The sequence below is a fragment of the Strongylocentrotus purpuratus genome, unplaced genomic scaffold (assembly GCF_000002235.5).
Source record: "Strongylocentrotus purpuratus isolate Spur 01 unplaced genomic scaffold, Spur_5.0 spur5_scaffold_6, whole genome shotgun sequence".
Taxonomy (NCBI): Eukaryota; Metazoa; Echinodermata; class Echinoidea; order Camarodonta; family Strongylocentrotidae; genus Strongylocentrotus; species Strongylocentrotus purpuratus.
Window position 1 is genome coordinate 49656800 of NW_022145612.1, and position 18023 is coordinate 49674822.

Sequence of the window (18023 nt, forward strand, 5' to 3'; positions counted from 1 at the left end):
CTCAAGAGCTCCTTCATGTACAATCATGTACTCCATCTCCTACTCGAACTACATCCCTTGGTCATTTTTTAAAACTTTGTTATTTGTGATGTTTGTAGTTCATTTGTATTTAAAGGATACCAGTCATGTGAAATATAATTTGTATATGAAAATTGTTTGAATGTATGAAATTAATCTCTAAAACATCACTTGTCATACTAATGATGCTATGGATTAACGGTTAGAGAAAATATGAAGAAAATGAATAATAACTTAAAAACCCATGCGCAGAACCCAGGTCCGACTTGGCTTTCGTGCGCATCCTATTATATGTGATCACTGAAAGGTGCAATGAGATGTCCACCGACAAGTCGCTTTTATGTTAATGAGGATGCATTTATAATTGCAATATCTCTTTTTGTAGAAGTAATATTTGAAGTTTATATTTTAATGATATACATCGTAGTAACACACTGCATACATTTTGGAGGAGGATTATTGATTGGTACCCTTTAAAGGAGAGCAGCTTTTGTCTTGGAGCCATACCCAGTTATCCTGATGAGGTTGCAAGATATTAATGTTTTTCTCTTTTTTTTCTTTGATGTTTGTGTTTTGCTTGCAGGGAGGAAGAGGAGTTTTCCCATTCTGCCTCCAGTCCTCCAAGTAACATGAGTAACAGCGGAGGAAGCTGCAATGGAAGCAGTTGCCATGACAGCGATTCGGCAGCCAATATGGGTAAGGGGGTTATGTAAATGGGCGTTCGTTCATTCCCATCTCTTGTCTTTGAACATGTTTTTTTTTAACGTACGTGCGATTAAAGGATGAAAGTGCAGAGACATTTAACATGTCACCTTTTCCTGGGGCATGCGTTTGCTCTATGGAAAATGTTGAAGAAATTGGATTATTAGGAGGGGGGGGGGGGGGGGTCATCCACAGTCTACCGCCCAGCAAGGCATGAATGATTTGATTAGAGATCTGCCAGAACTACTTTTGATTCAGGCAAAAACAAATGCTTCAGAACTGATTGTAATTTTCTCCAAAAAATTATGGCAACAAGGAGGAGCAGTGGCCTAGTTTATTTTTCCAAATGTGAATATGCAGAAATGAAAATGACCTTTTTGCTTAATCCAATCACAAAGGGCATTCCTGTCTATTTGAAATGAGTTTGCAGATGAGTTATCAGGATCTTAGCAGACGATATAGTATAGGAATTGGTTTCCTGATTCTGCATTGTCTGCAATTGTGCTAAGTTCGTAAGAAATTGTAGAGATATTTATTTCTATTAGAAAGATTTTGTCCTTTTGTGTAATTTTGCTGCCCGTTTTCTTTAAACAAGACGTGAGTTTGCTCCTTCCCAATTCCAAATGTAAATTAATCCATTAAAGCATGTGCTGCTTTAAGTGGTGAATTTAAACAGCAACAAGTCAAAAGGCTTACCCCTCGATTGAATTAATGGGGAGAGTGAGTGTAGAGATGTATAGGGCCGAAGTGCTTCAGTTGACCACATTAATGCTATAGCATCCCGCTGCATTATTCATGCTGCCCTCATCCTGACATCTGAGAAAGGCAGTGAGGAGCAAAAAAACAACCAGTCACTCTATGAGTAACGTATATACTGTGTCTCATAAAAATTGCAATAAAGTGGTTAAAAGGAACAGAGATTACCCATATCTGAAAGACAGAACGAATGCTTTTACAAAAATAATTAACTAATTGCATTTTATTTCAGTCTATATATATGCATTTTCATTTTTGTAGTTTGGATAATTCATGGAAATTATATGTAAGGAAAACAATTTCAGTAGTTCCTGTGGTACATTCTTCATTATGAATGTAGCTGCAAATTGGCAGTATAAAAAAAATCTAAAGAAATATTGATTATAAAGAAGTCAACATAGTGTCGATCTGGAGGTGGTAAAAGGGGGCAAGTGCCACCCTTTTAAATTTGAAATCAACTTTGTATTTTAAAGAGTTTTTCATTACAATTAGTACATTTGCACCCTCCCCACTCATGGAGATGGTTTATGCCCCTCGTCACAACATATTTTATGAGGAAATCAGTCTGATGCCAGACATGGCATTCAATACTGTGGATCAATACAGTAGGGCACATTCAGAAAACACAAGAGCACATCAGGACATCGTCACAGAGATATCCTTAGTAGGTCCATGGTTTGAGGCACCCAAGGTTTCGGCCGGCCTTGCTTCATCAGTTTCGCTTATGATCTTTAGGTCTCCAGAGAGGTAATTTGATTTGAGTAGAAACTCAGAAAGGTTAATTATTTTCTATCTTCTATCAATTGCCAAGCAAACTACTTATCTATTTCCAGAACTGTGAGGTATTTTGAATACAAACACCACTTATTTGTTTCCCCATCACTTACTAATTACCAAATTGTATAATAATATAAAGACAATTATGGTAATTTCCTTTCCTATTATAGTGACTGAGCAGTGGCCATAATCAATACATTCTTTGGGCTCCTCACTATCACTTTGAACAGGATCACCAAACCTCAGATCAAAACCTTTAGGGTCTGTATAAATTAGCCCCCTATTTTTTTATTTTTTTTGGGGGGGGGGGGGAGGGGGGGGGGGGGGGGGGGGGGGGGGGGGGGGGGGTTTAAAATCTAATTGCCTGTAATAATTCACCAGACTCTCTGTAAGTGTCAGCTCAGAATGTACCAAACTACCACACATTTGAAAGGACATCCCACATGCAAGTCAAAGTAGGGACTCACTCTCTACCTCAAGTCCACTCGCTCGCTGTTTTCCTCAACTCAAAAGCCTTCTCGGACTTGACCCCTGGTCTGACCTGAGACTGCACATCATAGCTTGATAGCAACTGCCTTGTCAGTTACAGACCTGCAGAATGTTTTCTTCTTTCTTTCCCTCTTGATATACTGCTTGACAGAACTGTTGCGGCTTTGGTGAGATGTCATGTGTTAGCGTGTAAACATGTGCAAGGGCAGATTGGAATCCAAGTGGAAAGTTTGTTTTTCTCTGTCCACCCCTTGAAAGTAAAATGTAGTAATTCAGAAAATGTGTTTATACTTGATGCATCTGGATATTTTGAGAGTGTGAAACTGAAATAAGTTTCTGTTCCCTCATAAAAACAGCATCTTACCTATTGATTTGAAGGTGGAAGATTTAAAATCATTTATCTATCAGTTTCAATAAAGTGACACATAGAGGAGAGGAGGCTGATATCATGTCAGAGCCGTTCTCTCTCTGGCCCTAAAATAACAACAAATTGCATGTTAGGCTTTGCTGCAGGTGAGAAATAAGCCAAGTTTTGTGTTTTGTACTTTCATTCTTTTATTAAAGAGTCATTACAAAAAAAAATTGCTGAAAAGCAACTCTATTTTGACTAAATTTGAAATACTAAACTGTTCAAGAACCAAAGAGAAGCCTGAGATTGCATATACCTTCTCGGAACCTGTCTGACATTTTTAAACAGAAAATGACCTTTCACCTTTGATGATATCTTCCCAGGCAATCATCTATAATTTATCTTCGGAATTGATGGATCAGAATTCACAAACGAGAGAGTAACATTTATACCCCCCCGCCCTTTTTTCTACCCATAAATGTATCAAAGCTTGTTGAACATGAAGACTTATGTGCATACTGGGATATCTTGATTATTGCTCTCAACGTTTTCTTTTTTTCATCTTCCTTGAGAAAGGAAAATTTGCACCGAAGTTGTGATGTGCTACAGTGCGATCAAAGAGCAACTAGATAAAATCAGTATACTATTCATCAATACCCGCTCAGTCTTCCTTTCTTTTATCAATCCTTCCCTGAAGCAATGATTACCCTAAACATACTCTAGCTTTGACAAATCAATTCAAACAAGTCTCAGCTCTCAATCGGTAATCTTCGTCCTCTTAGCACGTCTTCCTGGCGACAGTATCAAAAGCCCAGTTTAGTCTGCTTTCCAGTCCATTCATCAGTTACTTTTATAATATCTGTCAAACTTTTTATTTATTACTGATATCTTGATAGTAAGAATAATACTAGTGATCATACACAGACCCATTTCAATGAGCACATTCAGTTCAATAAAAGGTTTATTATGTGAACAAGCAAATGCAAGTAATGATTTACAAAAATACTGGGGTACGTGTCAATGATTTTGAACTACCGGTCATCTTGAAATGGTAATGAAATTAATTGCTTTTATGAATAATAGCTAGAAATTCAAAGGAATCCAAACCTTTTTATCATCTATATAATCTTATGTATTATTATTTATTTATTTTGACTGATTGGTCCATGTTTTTTCCCCAGAATATGATTATCATTTTTAACAAGGTAGTATTAATTATGGTAACTCATTTTCCCACAAAAATACTCTGTTCCTGTATCTATCTCTTTGAGAATTATGACATGAATGTATTACTGCATTTGTTGTTGTTGTCGTCTTTCTTTTTTTCTTTCAAAATCTACACTTATTCGATGAGCGGGTATGAAATGTAGTTTCTTGTTGAAGGCAATATTGTGATTGTGCACTTAAAGCAATTATTTCCTGTGGGATAAGTGATTTCTGACAAGTCTTAGGGCAGTTAAAACCCTTTTGTGTAGAGGAATGTATTTGTTCAAAACACGATCCATTTCTCTCATTTCTAGCGCTATCCTTCCCTTGTCCTTCTCAGAGGTGCCCTGTGGGAAAAGGAGAGATTGAATTTAACTTCTGCTTATTCAGGTTGATCATGTACATTAGCCAAAGGTTGATCTGCGAATGGATGTTTGCTCAATGTTTTTACTTATGACCTGCTTTCTGGTGGCTTTCTTACAAGTACAGTAGGATTAGAAATACTCCTTTTTCCAGAGCTGACTGAACATAATTGTGCAATCTTCGATTGCTGTTTTGTCGAGCAGTGTTGATCAAACATGGCTTTATATACTCCATTGACTGTGTTAACCCCTTTCTTCCCATAGATCTACATCTTTTACAATCACTAGTCATCAGAACTCAATTCAGATTGTAGATTAGAGGCCTACAATGCTTGGGCAACAACTGTTTTAAGGTATATTTCTTGTCTAATTTCTCGTCTAGTTTCTCATTGAATTCACAATTCCGAATTCAGCCCTGGATCCAACATCTACTATATTTGTAGATGAATATACCTACTTAGATCTACTCCTAACCGAAAGCCTAACTTAAAGCTGTTACTGAAGCCATAACACTTTCTCTGCCAAAGAGAAACCGATGGCCATAGGACCACCCTCTTTTTGCAATGAATAGGCTTCAATCTTCGATTTAAATCAGTGCAGTGATATGGTTTTGGTCCCATCTAATGTTGTTTATGTACACTCGCTCTACTATTAGGCCACCTCAGTAGTAAGTTGCTTGCACCCATTTCAATATGCCATTGTTATTTTGGACTGGTGTAAAAGAATTAAAGGACTTGGTCCAGTGAATGGTAGGGTTTCCTTTGATGCCTGGTTCCATTGTTGGTGTCCATTATTTGACCAACTCCTCAAAGTGGGCTTTTCTTAAAGTCATCCTATTCTTAGAGTCATCCCCAATGTAAGCCAAAGAAGTGGTCCAAATGACAAGATTTGTTGTTGAATAACCTTCATTAGATCCGAACTTCTTATACCTTCCAAGTTGTCATTATTAACCCTGTAAATGTCGGTCCATCAGTTATACCAACTACATGTTTGTTGCCAGCAGTTTTTAATTCCACTTTGGATCACCCAGCCCTAGTTCTATCCATAGAATTTGACCCACTTCAGAAAGAAAGCTTTCTTTGAAAGTTAAAGGGAAAGGTACTTGTCAATTGAACAATAGCTTGTTGGTGTATTCATTGATTTGGGGGTGGGTGATTTGCTATTCATGCCCAAGTGCAGGCTTTCCAAGGCTTTCTGTGTTGCAGGATACTGCATATAGATCTAGGCCTCCACAGTGAACTAGCCTTCAGGCCTAAACTGACAAGAAGGCCTACATTTTGCAAAGTTTTCAGTGTGTCCTAAGCTACCCATCTTCCTTGGTTGTTGCAACTTACTACATCTTCAATCAAACTTGGAAAGTACTTTTTGTGACATCTTCTTCACAAAATATTGTGTAAGATCCACTTCTCAGTTGGAAAGCGAATCACCCTTAGATGATCAAAGTGCAATGTTGTTGTTTTCTATAGCTCAAGTTTTGCTATAGAGTTTCATTGAAAGCATCACTTTTGATTATGAATGGAAAGTAACATTTATAACTCCAATTCATTTGCAAACATTTGGGAAACAATCAAGGTTCAAGGAATCACTCAAGGAATTACCCTGCATGGGAAAAAAGAAATGTCTTTGCAAACTGGAATTCTTGCTGGAAGTATGTGAAAGTGGTCTACATGAAATAGACATGGAGTGACTGTGTACTCCTCAAGTGTGAATCCTAAGGTTTTTTCATCATACATATCAGAAGATTATCATCATACATGCCGACTGGAGTGTTACAAGCGCATCGTACAGTAAAGTGAACCGGATGATGTCAAATAGTCACAGATTTACATAATAATTCAAGTACAACTTTGTGGCTTCTCGTGTGTCTTTGTGGGAACAAATTATTATGGACTCCTTCAGAGGCAATTTAAGAACCTTCCCGTCACAACTGTTCTGTTGAACAGTACCAAAGTTGTCTGGACTATGAAAGAGATTGATAATCTAGCATCTTGAGGGTTCATGGTTGTTCTAGTGGTTATTTTTCTGTGACATTTGACTTCCACCAGACTGTTTATCACAACATTTTGAATTCAGAGAAGAAGATGTTTACAAGAAGTAAAGAACATTTTGCTCTGAAGAGTAAACGTAAGTTTGGAATATTTTGAAGTAGAGAATTATTTGCTTCTCAAGAAAAAGGTGACTCACCAACTATGAGTGTATGATCACAGAGACCTCGTCTGAATATATGCTAGAAAACCCCAATCTTATTTTCTAGCCGAAGTGTGAATTTTACAGGAGGTGTTCCAAGTCTCTGCTAAAGAGAGTACCATTTACTTTTCTCTGTCATTGTGTGACTTTCACATATCAATGCTAATATGGCGACAATTACATGATAGTTCTATCAGTTATGTAAGTAGTGCAAGGAGATTCTAAAGATTGTAAGTATAAAGGAGGTTTGGTTTCTAGTTTGGTTCATACACAGTCCCATTAACTTGATTTAGTCAGGAGAGACAGAACAATATCCTGTGTTAATGTTTGAAGACATCACTTCAGTTCAAACAAAGATCTGTTTGCTGTAAGCATTAACACTTTGGCTTGGGACAGCTAGTTGCTGTCACCACCGTGTTCACACAGCCACAAATTAATTGACCTGAGAATGTTTTTACCGGTAATCATGAAAAATATTAAGGGAAAATGCCTTTAATTAACCTGTTTAGATGTAATGGTACGTTATCGTTGGAAATAAAAAGAAACTGGTAAATTGATTTTCAATCCCCGCAAAATATATGATAAATATCTGGCAGTTTCAGCTTTAAGCTTGCATTGTTTGTAATAATGGACTTTGAAGAAAAAAAGACCCTGCGTATATTTCTATTGTTAGTGCCATAATAATCAACTTATTTGATTGTTGGCATGAAAAGAAAGACATTGAAGAAAAAAAATTGTTGTTTGTTTTGCTAACATCTGTGTGCCTAAATTAATGGCTAATATAAGAGTATCCCAAGCACTCCATGACAGAGTGGGAAAGATCTTTGTTTGCCTATGATGTTTGATCTTGGTGTGGAAACTGTTTTCTAAGAAGTTGATGGGAACACATTGCCAGTACTCTAGAAGTGCTGTGATAATGCCATTTACACTACTTGAACTTTGCTTTTATAAACTTCCTGCTCCTGCAATTTGTTTTTTTCTCCCTCAAGAATGTCAAGACATTACATTATTCTGCATATGTCTCTCTCATTCCACCCCTCATTTTTGCTCTCTTTCTCTCTTCTTTTCTGTTTCTCTGTTCCCCCAATCTCCGCCTCCCCAAAATATGTATCCCCTTTCCTCTCTCCATTCATTTTCTCTCTTTATGTCTGTCTCCCCTTCCTCCTATAAATGCAAAAGTAGGGTTGGATAAAGTTTTTTAAAGCTTCATAACTGAAAATTTGCATATTTGTATATGCCTTTGAGTCATAAAGTGACTTAATTTCATGAATGGCATACATAAATACAATGTTTTAAATTGACAAATTTGTATAATATTAAGATTCAGATTTTACAATTTTCTGCATTTGTGAGATTGTATGGCTCTTTAAATGAATTGGGCCTATAACTTGTCAGCAAAACATTTCTGGAATGCTGGAATCTCGTTATATGACAACTTAGCTAAAAGTGAGAGTAATGCAACTTGTACTGCTTGGAATAAACTTGCTAGATAAATAGGTACTAGGTATTAATTGTAATGTTTTTCCCTCTCTATTTTGTTTTTGGTACTCTTTCTTCCATCACAGATCCGTGCAATGACCTAGGAGCTGAGCTATCCAGGGTAGTAGGAGAGCTAGAATGTGCAATGGAGGGGCGCAAGGTCGGGGATGTCTTTCGCAAGCACATAGAGTCTGCTGAGCATGAGGTGGAGAAACTCACTGAGGCATCCGAAGACATCAAACAGAGAACATTACAGGTCAGTCAGAAACTTAGGGTTGGTACACTTTAAGAGCAAAATGATGAATCCTTAATAGCACACATGAAAAATAATTCTAGAAAACTGGATCGTTACGGTCTTATGAAAGCCAGAAAGGCATAAATTACTAGACAGGGCTACTAGTCTATGCTCTCCTGGCTTTCAATCAGCTGTTGATGTTAAAAGAACTAATACAACTATGAGAAATGAAAAAAAATTGACAATTCTCCCAATTATGGGAATTAAATCAATTTTCAAATGTAATTTAAATAATTAAAAAAAATGATATCTCCCTCCTTTATAATACTAATCAAAGTTAAATTGGAGACAATTAAAATGCTTGTAGTCATATATCGATAGCATCCTTTCAGAAGGGAAGTCTGACTTTTTCACTCTGATTTATTTACATACCAGACAGACAATAAAAAGCAATGATCAAAATACAAATACTGGTTGATTAGAGCCTTGGTTAAAGCATGAATTAGAGGCATACCATAGCATCCGGATGGATTGATTCTATTCATACGGGGCCGACCCTTTACTGATAGCTACTCGTCATTGCAACTGTTGGTGGTATATGTATATGTAGAAATATAATTATATTTATATAGTGATGAAAGGGACTGCCACTACAAAGGTTGTCCACTGCATACCTACCATAACAAGACCATTAGACTTGTTTTGTGACTGATTGGGTGAAGAGAAAGAAGCAAACAGTGAGGTCAGGTCTGTTCTCATTATCAAAAATAGCCCTGCTAATTCATATCACAATATTCATAACTAGATAATAATAATAAAAACAATGCATATAAAGCATTTACCACCAAAGTTTCTAGCCTGGGTTTTGAATAAAGTTTTATTTCTAATTTGGGGAAGTTCTCAAGCAAATGCGAAGATCATCATTATAAGATGCAAATAGTGTGTTTTTCACACTTGTGTGCGATATTAGTTGAGAAATCTGGCTTTTTCTTTCAGTATTCTCCACTATTTGGCTAAATAGCCCACTTAATGAGCACTGAAGCTTAAGAAAGGCTTAATTAGCAAGGATGGCTCCATTCATGCTGGCGAGAGAGGCAACTTGCAGCATGTCCACACACAAAACAATTTATCCCGAAACTCTATAACGAAACGTCGTATAAAGAATCATTGTATAAATTTCAGAGTGTCCACACACAAGAAGCGTTGTATAAATAATCATTGTATAAATTTCAGGATGTCCACCCTCAGAAGAAAGTAATCCTGAAACTCTACAGCGAAATGTCGTATAGGTGCGCAGTTTGCTACTGCGGTCATGAAATGGAAGCGGAAATGAGAGGTCTGGTCTCCTTTCGCTCCAGGTCACGTTAAGCCCCGCCCAGATAGTTACACTAGTTACACTCCCCCTGTCCACACACAACATTTTCCGTGATTAGGCATGATTAGGCGTGATTAGTTATTGAGTTTCAGTTCGAAACGATGCCCAAACCTGCGTTTCGTTAGACTAGTTTCGTTATAGGACGTATCGTTAGTGAGCGTCCACACACACGATTTCATCGTAAAACTATGGCGAAACGGTATCACTATCGCGATACGGTATAGCTAATCACGCCTAATCACGTAAAATGTTGTGTGTGGACAGGGGGTTCATACTTTGACATTTTTGTCTCTGGAAACGTTGCTCAGCTCAGTTGTATATATACATCTCGAGCTCGAGTTTGTTCAGGCTAATGGAAATGTACCTGCATGGTCTTGATTCATCGTGTGTATTGACCTCTAGCTAATGGTCACCAATTAAGCCAGATTGTCTGGACACAGAGGTGCCACAAGTGACCATTAAGTTTATTGATGGCTTGCTGATGTTTTGACCGTGTAAGGCCAATCCAATAAAAGTGTATACATTTGTTTGGCTGGCGTTGTGGCATCACTGAAACCTCTTTGGGGTTTGAGTGAATGTAAATAGATTCATCTTCCTCTCTTTACGTTAGCTATCATCTGATCCCATTAGCATCACTGCAATCCTAAAACCATCTAATTATATCCATTTAATACACAAAACGGAAGTCGAGTACCAGTAAAGGTATGAGAATTTAACGATGGAAACATGTTTAGAGTTGGTATATTAGTAAACTTTTATTGAGTTAACAATAGAGAAAAATAATTGAAAGAATCATAGCAATCATCTATGGTATTTAATAGCATGATATCAAGAATACCCATAAGCTGTTTTTTCTGTCACATCTAAAGAATGCCATAAAGTTGTTTATAATAGATATGCACATATTGAACAAAAACATGTGATGTACAGAAGGGTGCAAAAACACAATTTGTGAGATTTTTCCATATTTTGAGGTCTCAAGGTCAAAGAATGGTCTTAACTGTGAAATGATTACTCGTAAAAATGTACATTTATTGGCTGTATATTTATTTGTATCCTGCTACTAGTCAGCACACAATCGTTTGTTAACCCATTGAGTACGGGAACCGAGTCGGTTCTCTGTAAAGTCCATGGGAATACAAGAATTCAGTAGTCAGTGGGTTAAGATATGTGCAGATACTTTCAGAATAGTTAATGGTTGAAAGAAGGGGGCATCCTAGTCAGTCCCCATATTATGTGCTGAGAGCTAGAAGGGCATTAGTTCATATACTCTGACACAGATCTAATGCCCTTCTCACTCTCAACATACAATATCACTTTGACCTTTGACACACCCTCCAATGAATTTCCCATATCATGCTGAATATTCTACTCTATTCCCACAGGCTGTGCAAGAGGTGGAGAGCCTGGACCTGGACAGCATCGAAGCCCAGTCACCCCAGAGCCACCGGACGACGCCCAACGGTCACTTCAGCGGTCACCACCAGCTCCACCTGGAGACCAGGAGACGGAGCTCCCTGGAGCAGGAGGTGACTCTTCTCCGGGACGAGAACGAGACGCTCAACTCATCACTGAGCATGAAAGAGGAGGAGATGCACAAGCTCAAGGCTAGCTTCATGGGTATCAGGGATGAGAGAGATAAACTCAGGAAAAAGGTGATGATCTATCTATATCTCTTTCTAAAGGTCAAATTGAATTCCGGTAATGAGAAATATCTGGGAAACTAACTTTATAAAGACACTATTATATACTTCCATTTAAATGAAAACATGCACAATATTTTGTTTCTAGTATGGATTAATGGAGACATTTTTTAGATGGACAGTCAGTCAGTTACTAATGATCTGTTGAAAGTATTAGTCTGTGAATCTCTCATGTATGTCTTTGTATGCCATTTGTATTCACAGGTAAATGACCAGTAATGTATTCATGTCAGATTATGATTGACCTCAGTGGGAATTTCATATCGGGGAAAGCAGAGTTATTACAGAAAAATAACAATTTAACATGCATATACATGTATATGTTTGATCTATTCCAGTTTCAATGACTGTAGCATTGTAAGAATGATCTCTTATTTAACTTTTTTTCCATTTCTTTGACCAGGTGAGAGAGCTTCAGAGCATCCTCCACGCCAACAACCAGAAACTGGGTGGCTACACCTCTTCGTCCTCTGCAGAACAACTCAACTCACCCAACCCCCGACACTCACCCCGTCACTCCCCCGGTCCTTCCCCCTCTCAGTCCGCCCAGAATGTCAACCCCAGCACTGGAGAGCTTAGTCTGACCGGTAGTGATCGCAGGACGGACATCCCAGTGGCCAAAGTGGCCGAGAGGGTCAGGTTAAAGCAATCCAGATCAGCCAGTAGCAGTAGCAGGAGTAGCAGTGACCGCTGTGTCCTGGGCTCGGACATCAGCAGTATAGGGGTGAGGTTTATCTTACTTCTCAATTTTAAAAAGGAAGAAATTTTTGATTTTCTTTCTCTGATGATAAACAGGCTAGACACTTAATGGGTTAAATATCACTTGGCGGATCAATTGAGCATCATATTGACAAAGCTTTTTGTATGAATACAGAGATTTTGAAGGGGAAAAAAAAGTCATACAAAATCTTAATTGTGATATTTTGGAATTTAGTGACATGGGGAGGGATGAAGAAGGTGTGTATGGCAAGTGTACCACTTGATGGGGAACATCAATAAAATGTTTTACTTCTAATATTTGAAAGTAGAATACCTACAATTCTAAAGTAATGGCTTTATTAATACCTCACTGATGGTCATTAATTTTTACAAATCAATATACTTGGACACCCAACTTGATTTGTCAATGAACAATTGGAAGTGTACTAGAGACAATGATTTGTGAGTTGCATGAATCACAAAGTATCAATAACTTTTCCTTAGCAGCACTCTGATTAAGATTGTATTTTGCCCATAATTCCTATCTCAAATACAGATCACGAATCCCAAGGTAGCTGAGCACCTAGCCCAGACCTTACAATCCTGCTCCAGTATGCAAGAGATTCTCCAGACCCTCTCATCCTACGGTCTTTCCATCCCAGAGCACAAGGCCCGCGAGATCGAGGTCGACCTGGAGAGACTTACCAGTAAAATTGAACACTTGCGGTGCCAGAACGATGTCCTGCAACTCTCGCTGGAAGAGAGCAAGTCCAACGCTGACCGGCTGACCATGTTGGTGGGCAAGTACGAGTCGAACAACACGGCGTTGCAGTTGGCGGTCAACTACAGCGAGCAGACCATTGAGGCCCAGGAGGTTGTGCTGGCATTGAAGGAGAGTGAACAGTCGGTGCTTCTGGCCAACTGCAAGGCCGCAGGAGTTGGACTAGGTACGGTTTGGAAGTCTGGGAAAGGGTTCTCTGACATTTGCTCAAGCGACAATTACTCAGAGCTTTATGTAAAGAAAGATACAAGGCTTGGGTTGCCATTGGGCTTTAGGTGAGGTGTAGGGTTTGGTATACTAGTGTTTGGTCCAGGGATGAAGTTAAGAATTTGGTCAGGGTAGGTTGTCGCCTGAGCATGTGTCGTACAACCCTCCGGAAGGGGTTATGGAGAAGGCCTTGTCTAATGAAAAGAAGTTGTAATTAATAATATACATTTACCAATTATATCATTTGCATATTAACATTGATAGTTTGAAGGTTAAACCATAAAGTAAATATTTAATGACACTTTTGTTTAAAGGTTCGGGTTCCCGCCAAAAATATATCTCCCAACTTGTTCCCCCTATTAGCCAACCTTCCTAAATGTGGACACAATAAATTTTCGAGACAGTTGATTAACATCGCAGAGCTTTCTCTGCAGCATGAGACCTCTACGTTGGAATACTATGTCAAAAGAAAGCTTGCATCTCTGACCTCTGAAAGGGATTTGCTTATCAAACCGGATCATTAGAAGATTGGATTTGCATACCATTGTGTGGTTTACCTGAATGAATTAGCGTGTGGCACTCCCTACATGGCTGACCAACAAAACCAAAACATTAATGGATTAGTGATCAAGGATGTGGTCTACACAAAGGGAAGCACAAATGTGTGGAGGGATAATTGTCGATACACCAGCAGAACATTTAAGCTAGTAAAACAGCCACATTGATAAGTAAACCCAATTGTTCTCTATGTAGCTTTGCATTTACAAATGATTTTTTAATTTAAAATTGAAGAGAAAGTGGTTATTGGTTAGAGGCTTGTGAAAACATTAAAATACAGTTATCATATGATAACATAAGATGGATTAAGTACATGTAATAGTTACCAATCTATACATATATGCATGAAGCCATGCAAAGTTCTGTTTAGCCAACATATATGAAAATGAAGTCACAAATATGTTCAAAAATTTCTTATTCTGGTATCCTTAAACTCAACTTTAAAAACAATTTCTAAACACCAAATTTAGATTCCTAGAATATAATTAACAATTCAACCATTTTCATGACTATCTACATTTTTAATCATACCTTTTAAAGGGATTGGGTATCTTTGTCTCGGATTCTGAAACAAAATCCTGGATTTAGCTCATGCTGCAATGATAATTATAAACCTTTAGGTCAGTGAGGAACCCCATCACTTTTACAAGCCAATTGCCTGTCTGGTTATCAAGATATCAAGATATTTATGATCGGAAATCAAAATTTAATTTTTCGTTTTCCTAACGGTTTTTATAACACTACAGTCGATTGGGAAAAATGATTATGGTAAAACCAGTTACTCAAAGATTTTTACTTTTTCGAGGCACTTTATGATAATTTTGAAGCGCAATTTTGTTAAGGCTTCAATATTACACCATATCACAGACACTGATCACATGTAGGGTCATCCATCTCAGATTACACTTTGTTAAACGATGCCTTTAAATATTTTGTTATCCCTACAGAGAGCTCAGAAGGATCAGGTGAGGACTCGGAGGAGACGTCCTCGATGCTCAAACGTGTCCATGACAACCGGAAAGTATCAGAGAATGTTGCTAAGGCCTTGTTGCAGAGGTTAGACAGGAGCTGTGGTACGATGGTATGCCACGTACCACTACAACCATGGGAGGATCTCTCTTCACATAGCCATACAAGGTAATGTTTCACAGGCTGAAAAGGGATTAACTTTTTTAGATGAAAAAGCATTCAGTTTATCTCTTTGTTTTTTTTCTGAAATATAACACGGTAGAGCTTTGTTATAAAGAAATCATAACAAAGTAATTGTGCCAGTTTATATTTTGTTATCTTTCAGCCCTCTGTTTGTAGGTTTTACAGGGTAATTTCCTTGGCCCCAATTATCTTATAGTAATGAGAGTCTATTGTATTTGAGTATGTTGAATCGAACTATGGGTCATATTTTGAGTGGACCCCTCTGTTATTTTGGATCTGCAGTTCCAGTAGACTAAAATTAGGTTAAGTCATATTATTTGACAACAGGTTTACCTATAAAATGACCTCATGATCAGTCTCAGTGGTTTTGCTTCTATGTAAGGAATTACTAGTCTTCTTTGTACAATTTATTGATGAAAAAAAAAAAACCAGGAGAAATATGCATGATTTTTTTCTAGTATTAAGCTTTTTTGATAGTTCAGTGGGCTTGTTTTATATCAATGGGCATTATAGCAGGTGATCCGACATTTGTTCTGGCAAAGTTTTCTCTGGGCTTTAAATCAACAAAGACATGGGGTTAGCATTGCAATAGGGTTACATCTTGGGTTTAGGGTTATTGGTAGGTTTACAGTTCGAGTCAGGTTTAGGGATTTGGTCATTGTCACGGTTTGGAAAGAAGTAAGTTCCTAGGTTGAAATTGGTCCTTGAATAAAATTGAAACAAATTATTGCCAAAGCCTGTGTTGTAGAACCTGGTACGGTGAAACCTGTCTATAAATACCACCCAAGGGAGACAAGAAAAGAAGTCTTTATAGACAGGTGGTTTTTATGTACAGGTTCCTTCAGTACATGTTTCAATGAGAAACCATTTTCAAGGGAAACAAAAAATGTTGGCTGTGTAGACATGTGGTCTTTCTATACAGGTGGTCACTAAAGCAGGTCTGACTGTAACAAATTATATATTTGATTCAAAATCTACCCCTCACAGCACCACAAGTTCAACGGCAAGCAGCTGTGACACAGAGTTCTCAAGAGAGGACGAGCAGCGCCTCCGTGACTACATCCAGCAGCTGAAGAACGACAGGGCCGCCGTCAGGCTGACCGTGATGGAGCTAGAATCCGTCTATGTGGATCCCCTCAGCCAGGAGTCTACTCCCAGTGGTGACAGTCAGAGACTGGACCTGGAGAATGCAGTGCTCATGCAGGAGCTTACAGCACTCAAGGTGAGTGGAGGATGAAATGGGAGTCTGAGGTTGTGATGCAATCAGAGGAAGAAGTTATGGATGATTGTGGTTCTGTTTCTTGTTTGGACAGTGGTGGTGATAATGATCACATTGATGATAATAATGTTAATTTATTAAGCCGAAGATAATTTGGGCTGGACTCTATGGAAATTTGTAATATACCAGAATAATATCATTTTGATAGTAGCTTGCCATGGAGATAAAATGGTAGCATCCTAAGGAATTTGTTAAAAGTTGATATTTAAAAAAATACATACTGTTTGATTGGTTATTACACAATTATTATGAATTGTATTTGGTATGGTAACATAATAAGTCAAGATTAAAGAAATATGTTGATTATATTTCATTCAAAGCTACAATTTGTCAAAAACATGCACTTGTGGAACAGTCATGATTGTAAGAGTTATTCAACAATCATACCTTTTCTATCATTTTAATCTTTCATTAATCCTCTTTCTTTGCCTGAAATATTGTTGGGACTCCAGGAGGAGAAGGCGGAGCTAAAAGCACAGTACTACCTCCTGGACAAGGAGAAGAAGACCCTGGAGCTCAAGCTCAGCTCCAGGGAAGCCCAGGAGCAGGCATACAGGGTCCAGATTGACCATCTCAAATCAGAGGTCAAGGATTCTCTGAGCTCACCTTGGGAGGAGCAGCCATCGTCGCTAGGAAGGCATAGGATAGACGTCATGATGAGGAATGGAAAGGTGAAGGTCTCTTCTTAACTCGGTGGATTATTTATGAATGTTTGTCAATTACATTATAATGAAAGGATTATCATGCTTATTAAGTTGTTTCTGAATGTTTGTCAATTACATATAACAAAAGGTAGTTTTCAAATATTGCTCAAGATGTATGACAGTTGGTTCAAAATCTGATGTAAGAAAGCAAAGGATATTCATTTCAATAGTGACTTTTGTATAGAAAATTGAGAGGCACATCTTGATGGTGATTATACTATAAAAGCCAACATTATTCATGGTGATAACTAAACTGAAAACACATTGCTCGTTTTTTTTACGTAGAATTGTAAGGTTTGAGAGTTAAGAGGTGTGCATGGGAAGAGTAGAACAACATATGTATAGATTGGTAGGCCCTTCAGTTAGGATTAAAAATATAAAACAAATATAGAATTGGTATTAGAGAACAACTCATCTTAACAATGCCCCTTACATTAGTAAGGTATTAATTAAGAATAAGGTAAAACTCCTGAGAATTCCGCCGTTTTAATATGTCTACTTTTCTCATAATTCATCTTCAGGTGGAGATGGATCACCACTCAAGGCAGGGCTCGACCAGCAGCAGCGGTGGAGGACCAGGAGGCTGCGGGGGCGGTGGAGGAGGTTCTGGAGGCACCACCCCTGCCATCACTCTGGCTGAACTGAGCATGCTGGAGGACCCCTCCCTCCAGGTCAACGCCGCCGAGATGCTACGCAGGGAGAAACGTCTCAAGGCTCGCATCCAGGAACTGGTCCTGACCCTGGAGAAACTTCAGAAGAACTCTGAGATGAGACACCAACAGTCTGCAGAGTTTGTGGCTGATCTAAAGAGGGCTAATAGGTAAGACAAGATTTGAGAATCACACATTCACAGTGTAACAAAGAATGAAAGATAAAACATATCGTGTGCTGACTTCCAGAAGGAGTTCTAAGGTAGCTTTACAAAAGTTATTGTTGCCCCAAAATAAATATTTATATGATTGTGACAAAAACAGAAGGACACTAGGATATTGTGTTGGCATTGGC

The 18023-nt window shown here is 38.2% G+C and overlaps 1 protein-coding gene across 3 annotated transcripts in view; it reads left to right on the forward strand.

Moving 5' to 3' along the window:
- LOC581024 (colorectal mutant cancer protein) overlaps positions 1-18023 on the forward strand; it is a 64540-nt gene that overhangs the window by 38724 nt on the left and 7793 nt on the right. For 2 of the 3 annotated variants that reach the window (XM_011679181.2, XM_030973451.1), the window contains exons 4-12: positions 602-714; positions 8412-8581; positions 11321-11590; positions 12042-12362; positions 12894-13284; positions 14831-15020; positions 16023-16257; positions 16767-16985; positions 17540-17838. In XM_011679181.2, the coding sequence (XP_011677483.1) occupies positions 602-714; positions 8412-8581; positions 11321-11590; positions 12042-12362; positions 12894-13284; positions 14831-15020; positions 16023-16257; positions 16767-16985; positions 17540-17838 (2208 nt within the window). Of the gene's footprint in view, positions 1-601; positions 715-5844; positions 6784-8411; positions 8582-11320; positions 11591-12041; positions 12363-12893; positions 13285-14830; positions 15021-16022; positions 16258-16766; positions 16986-17539; positions 17839-18023 lie in introns of those variants that run through there. The other variant, XM_030973453.1, reaches the window with a different exon arrangement.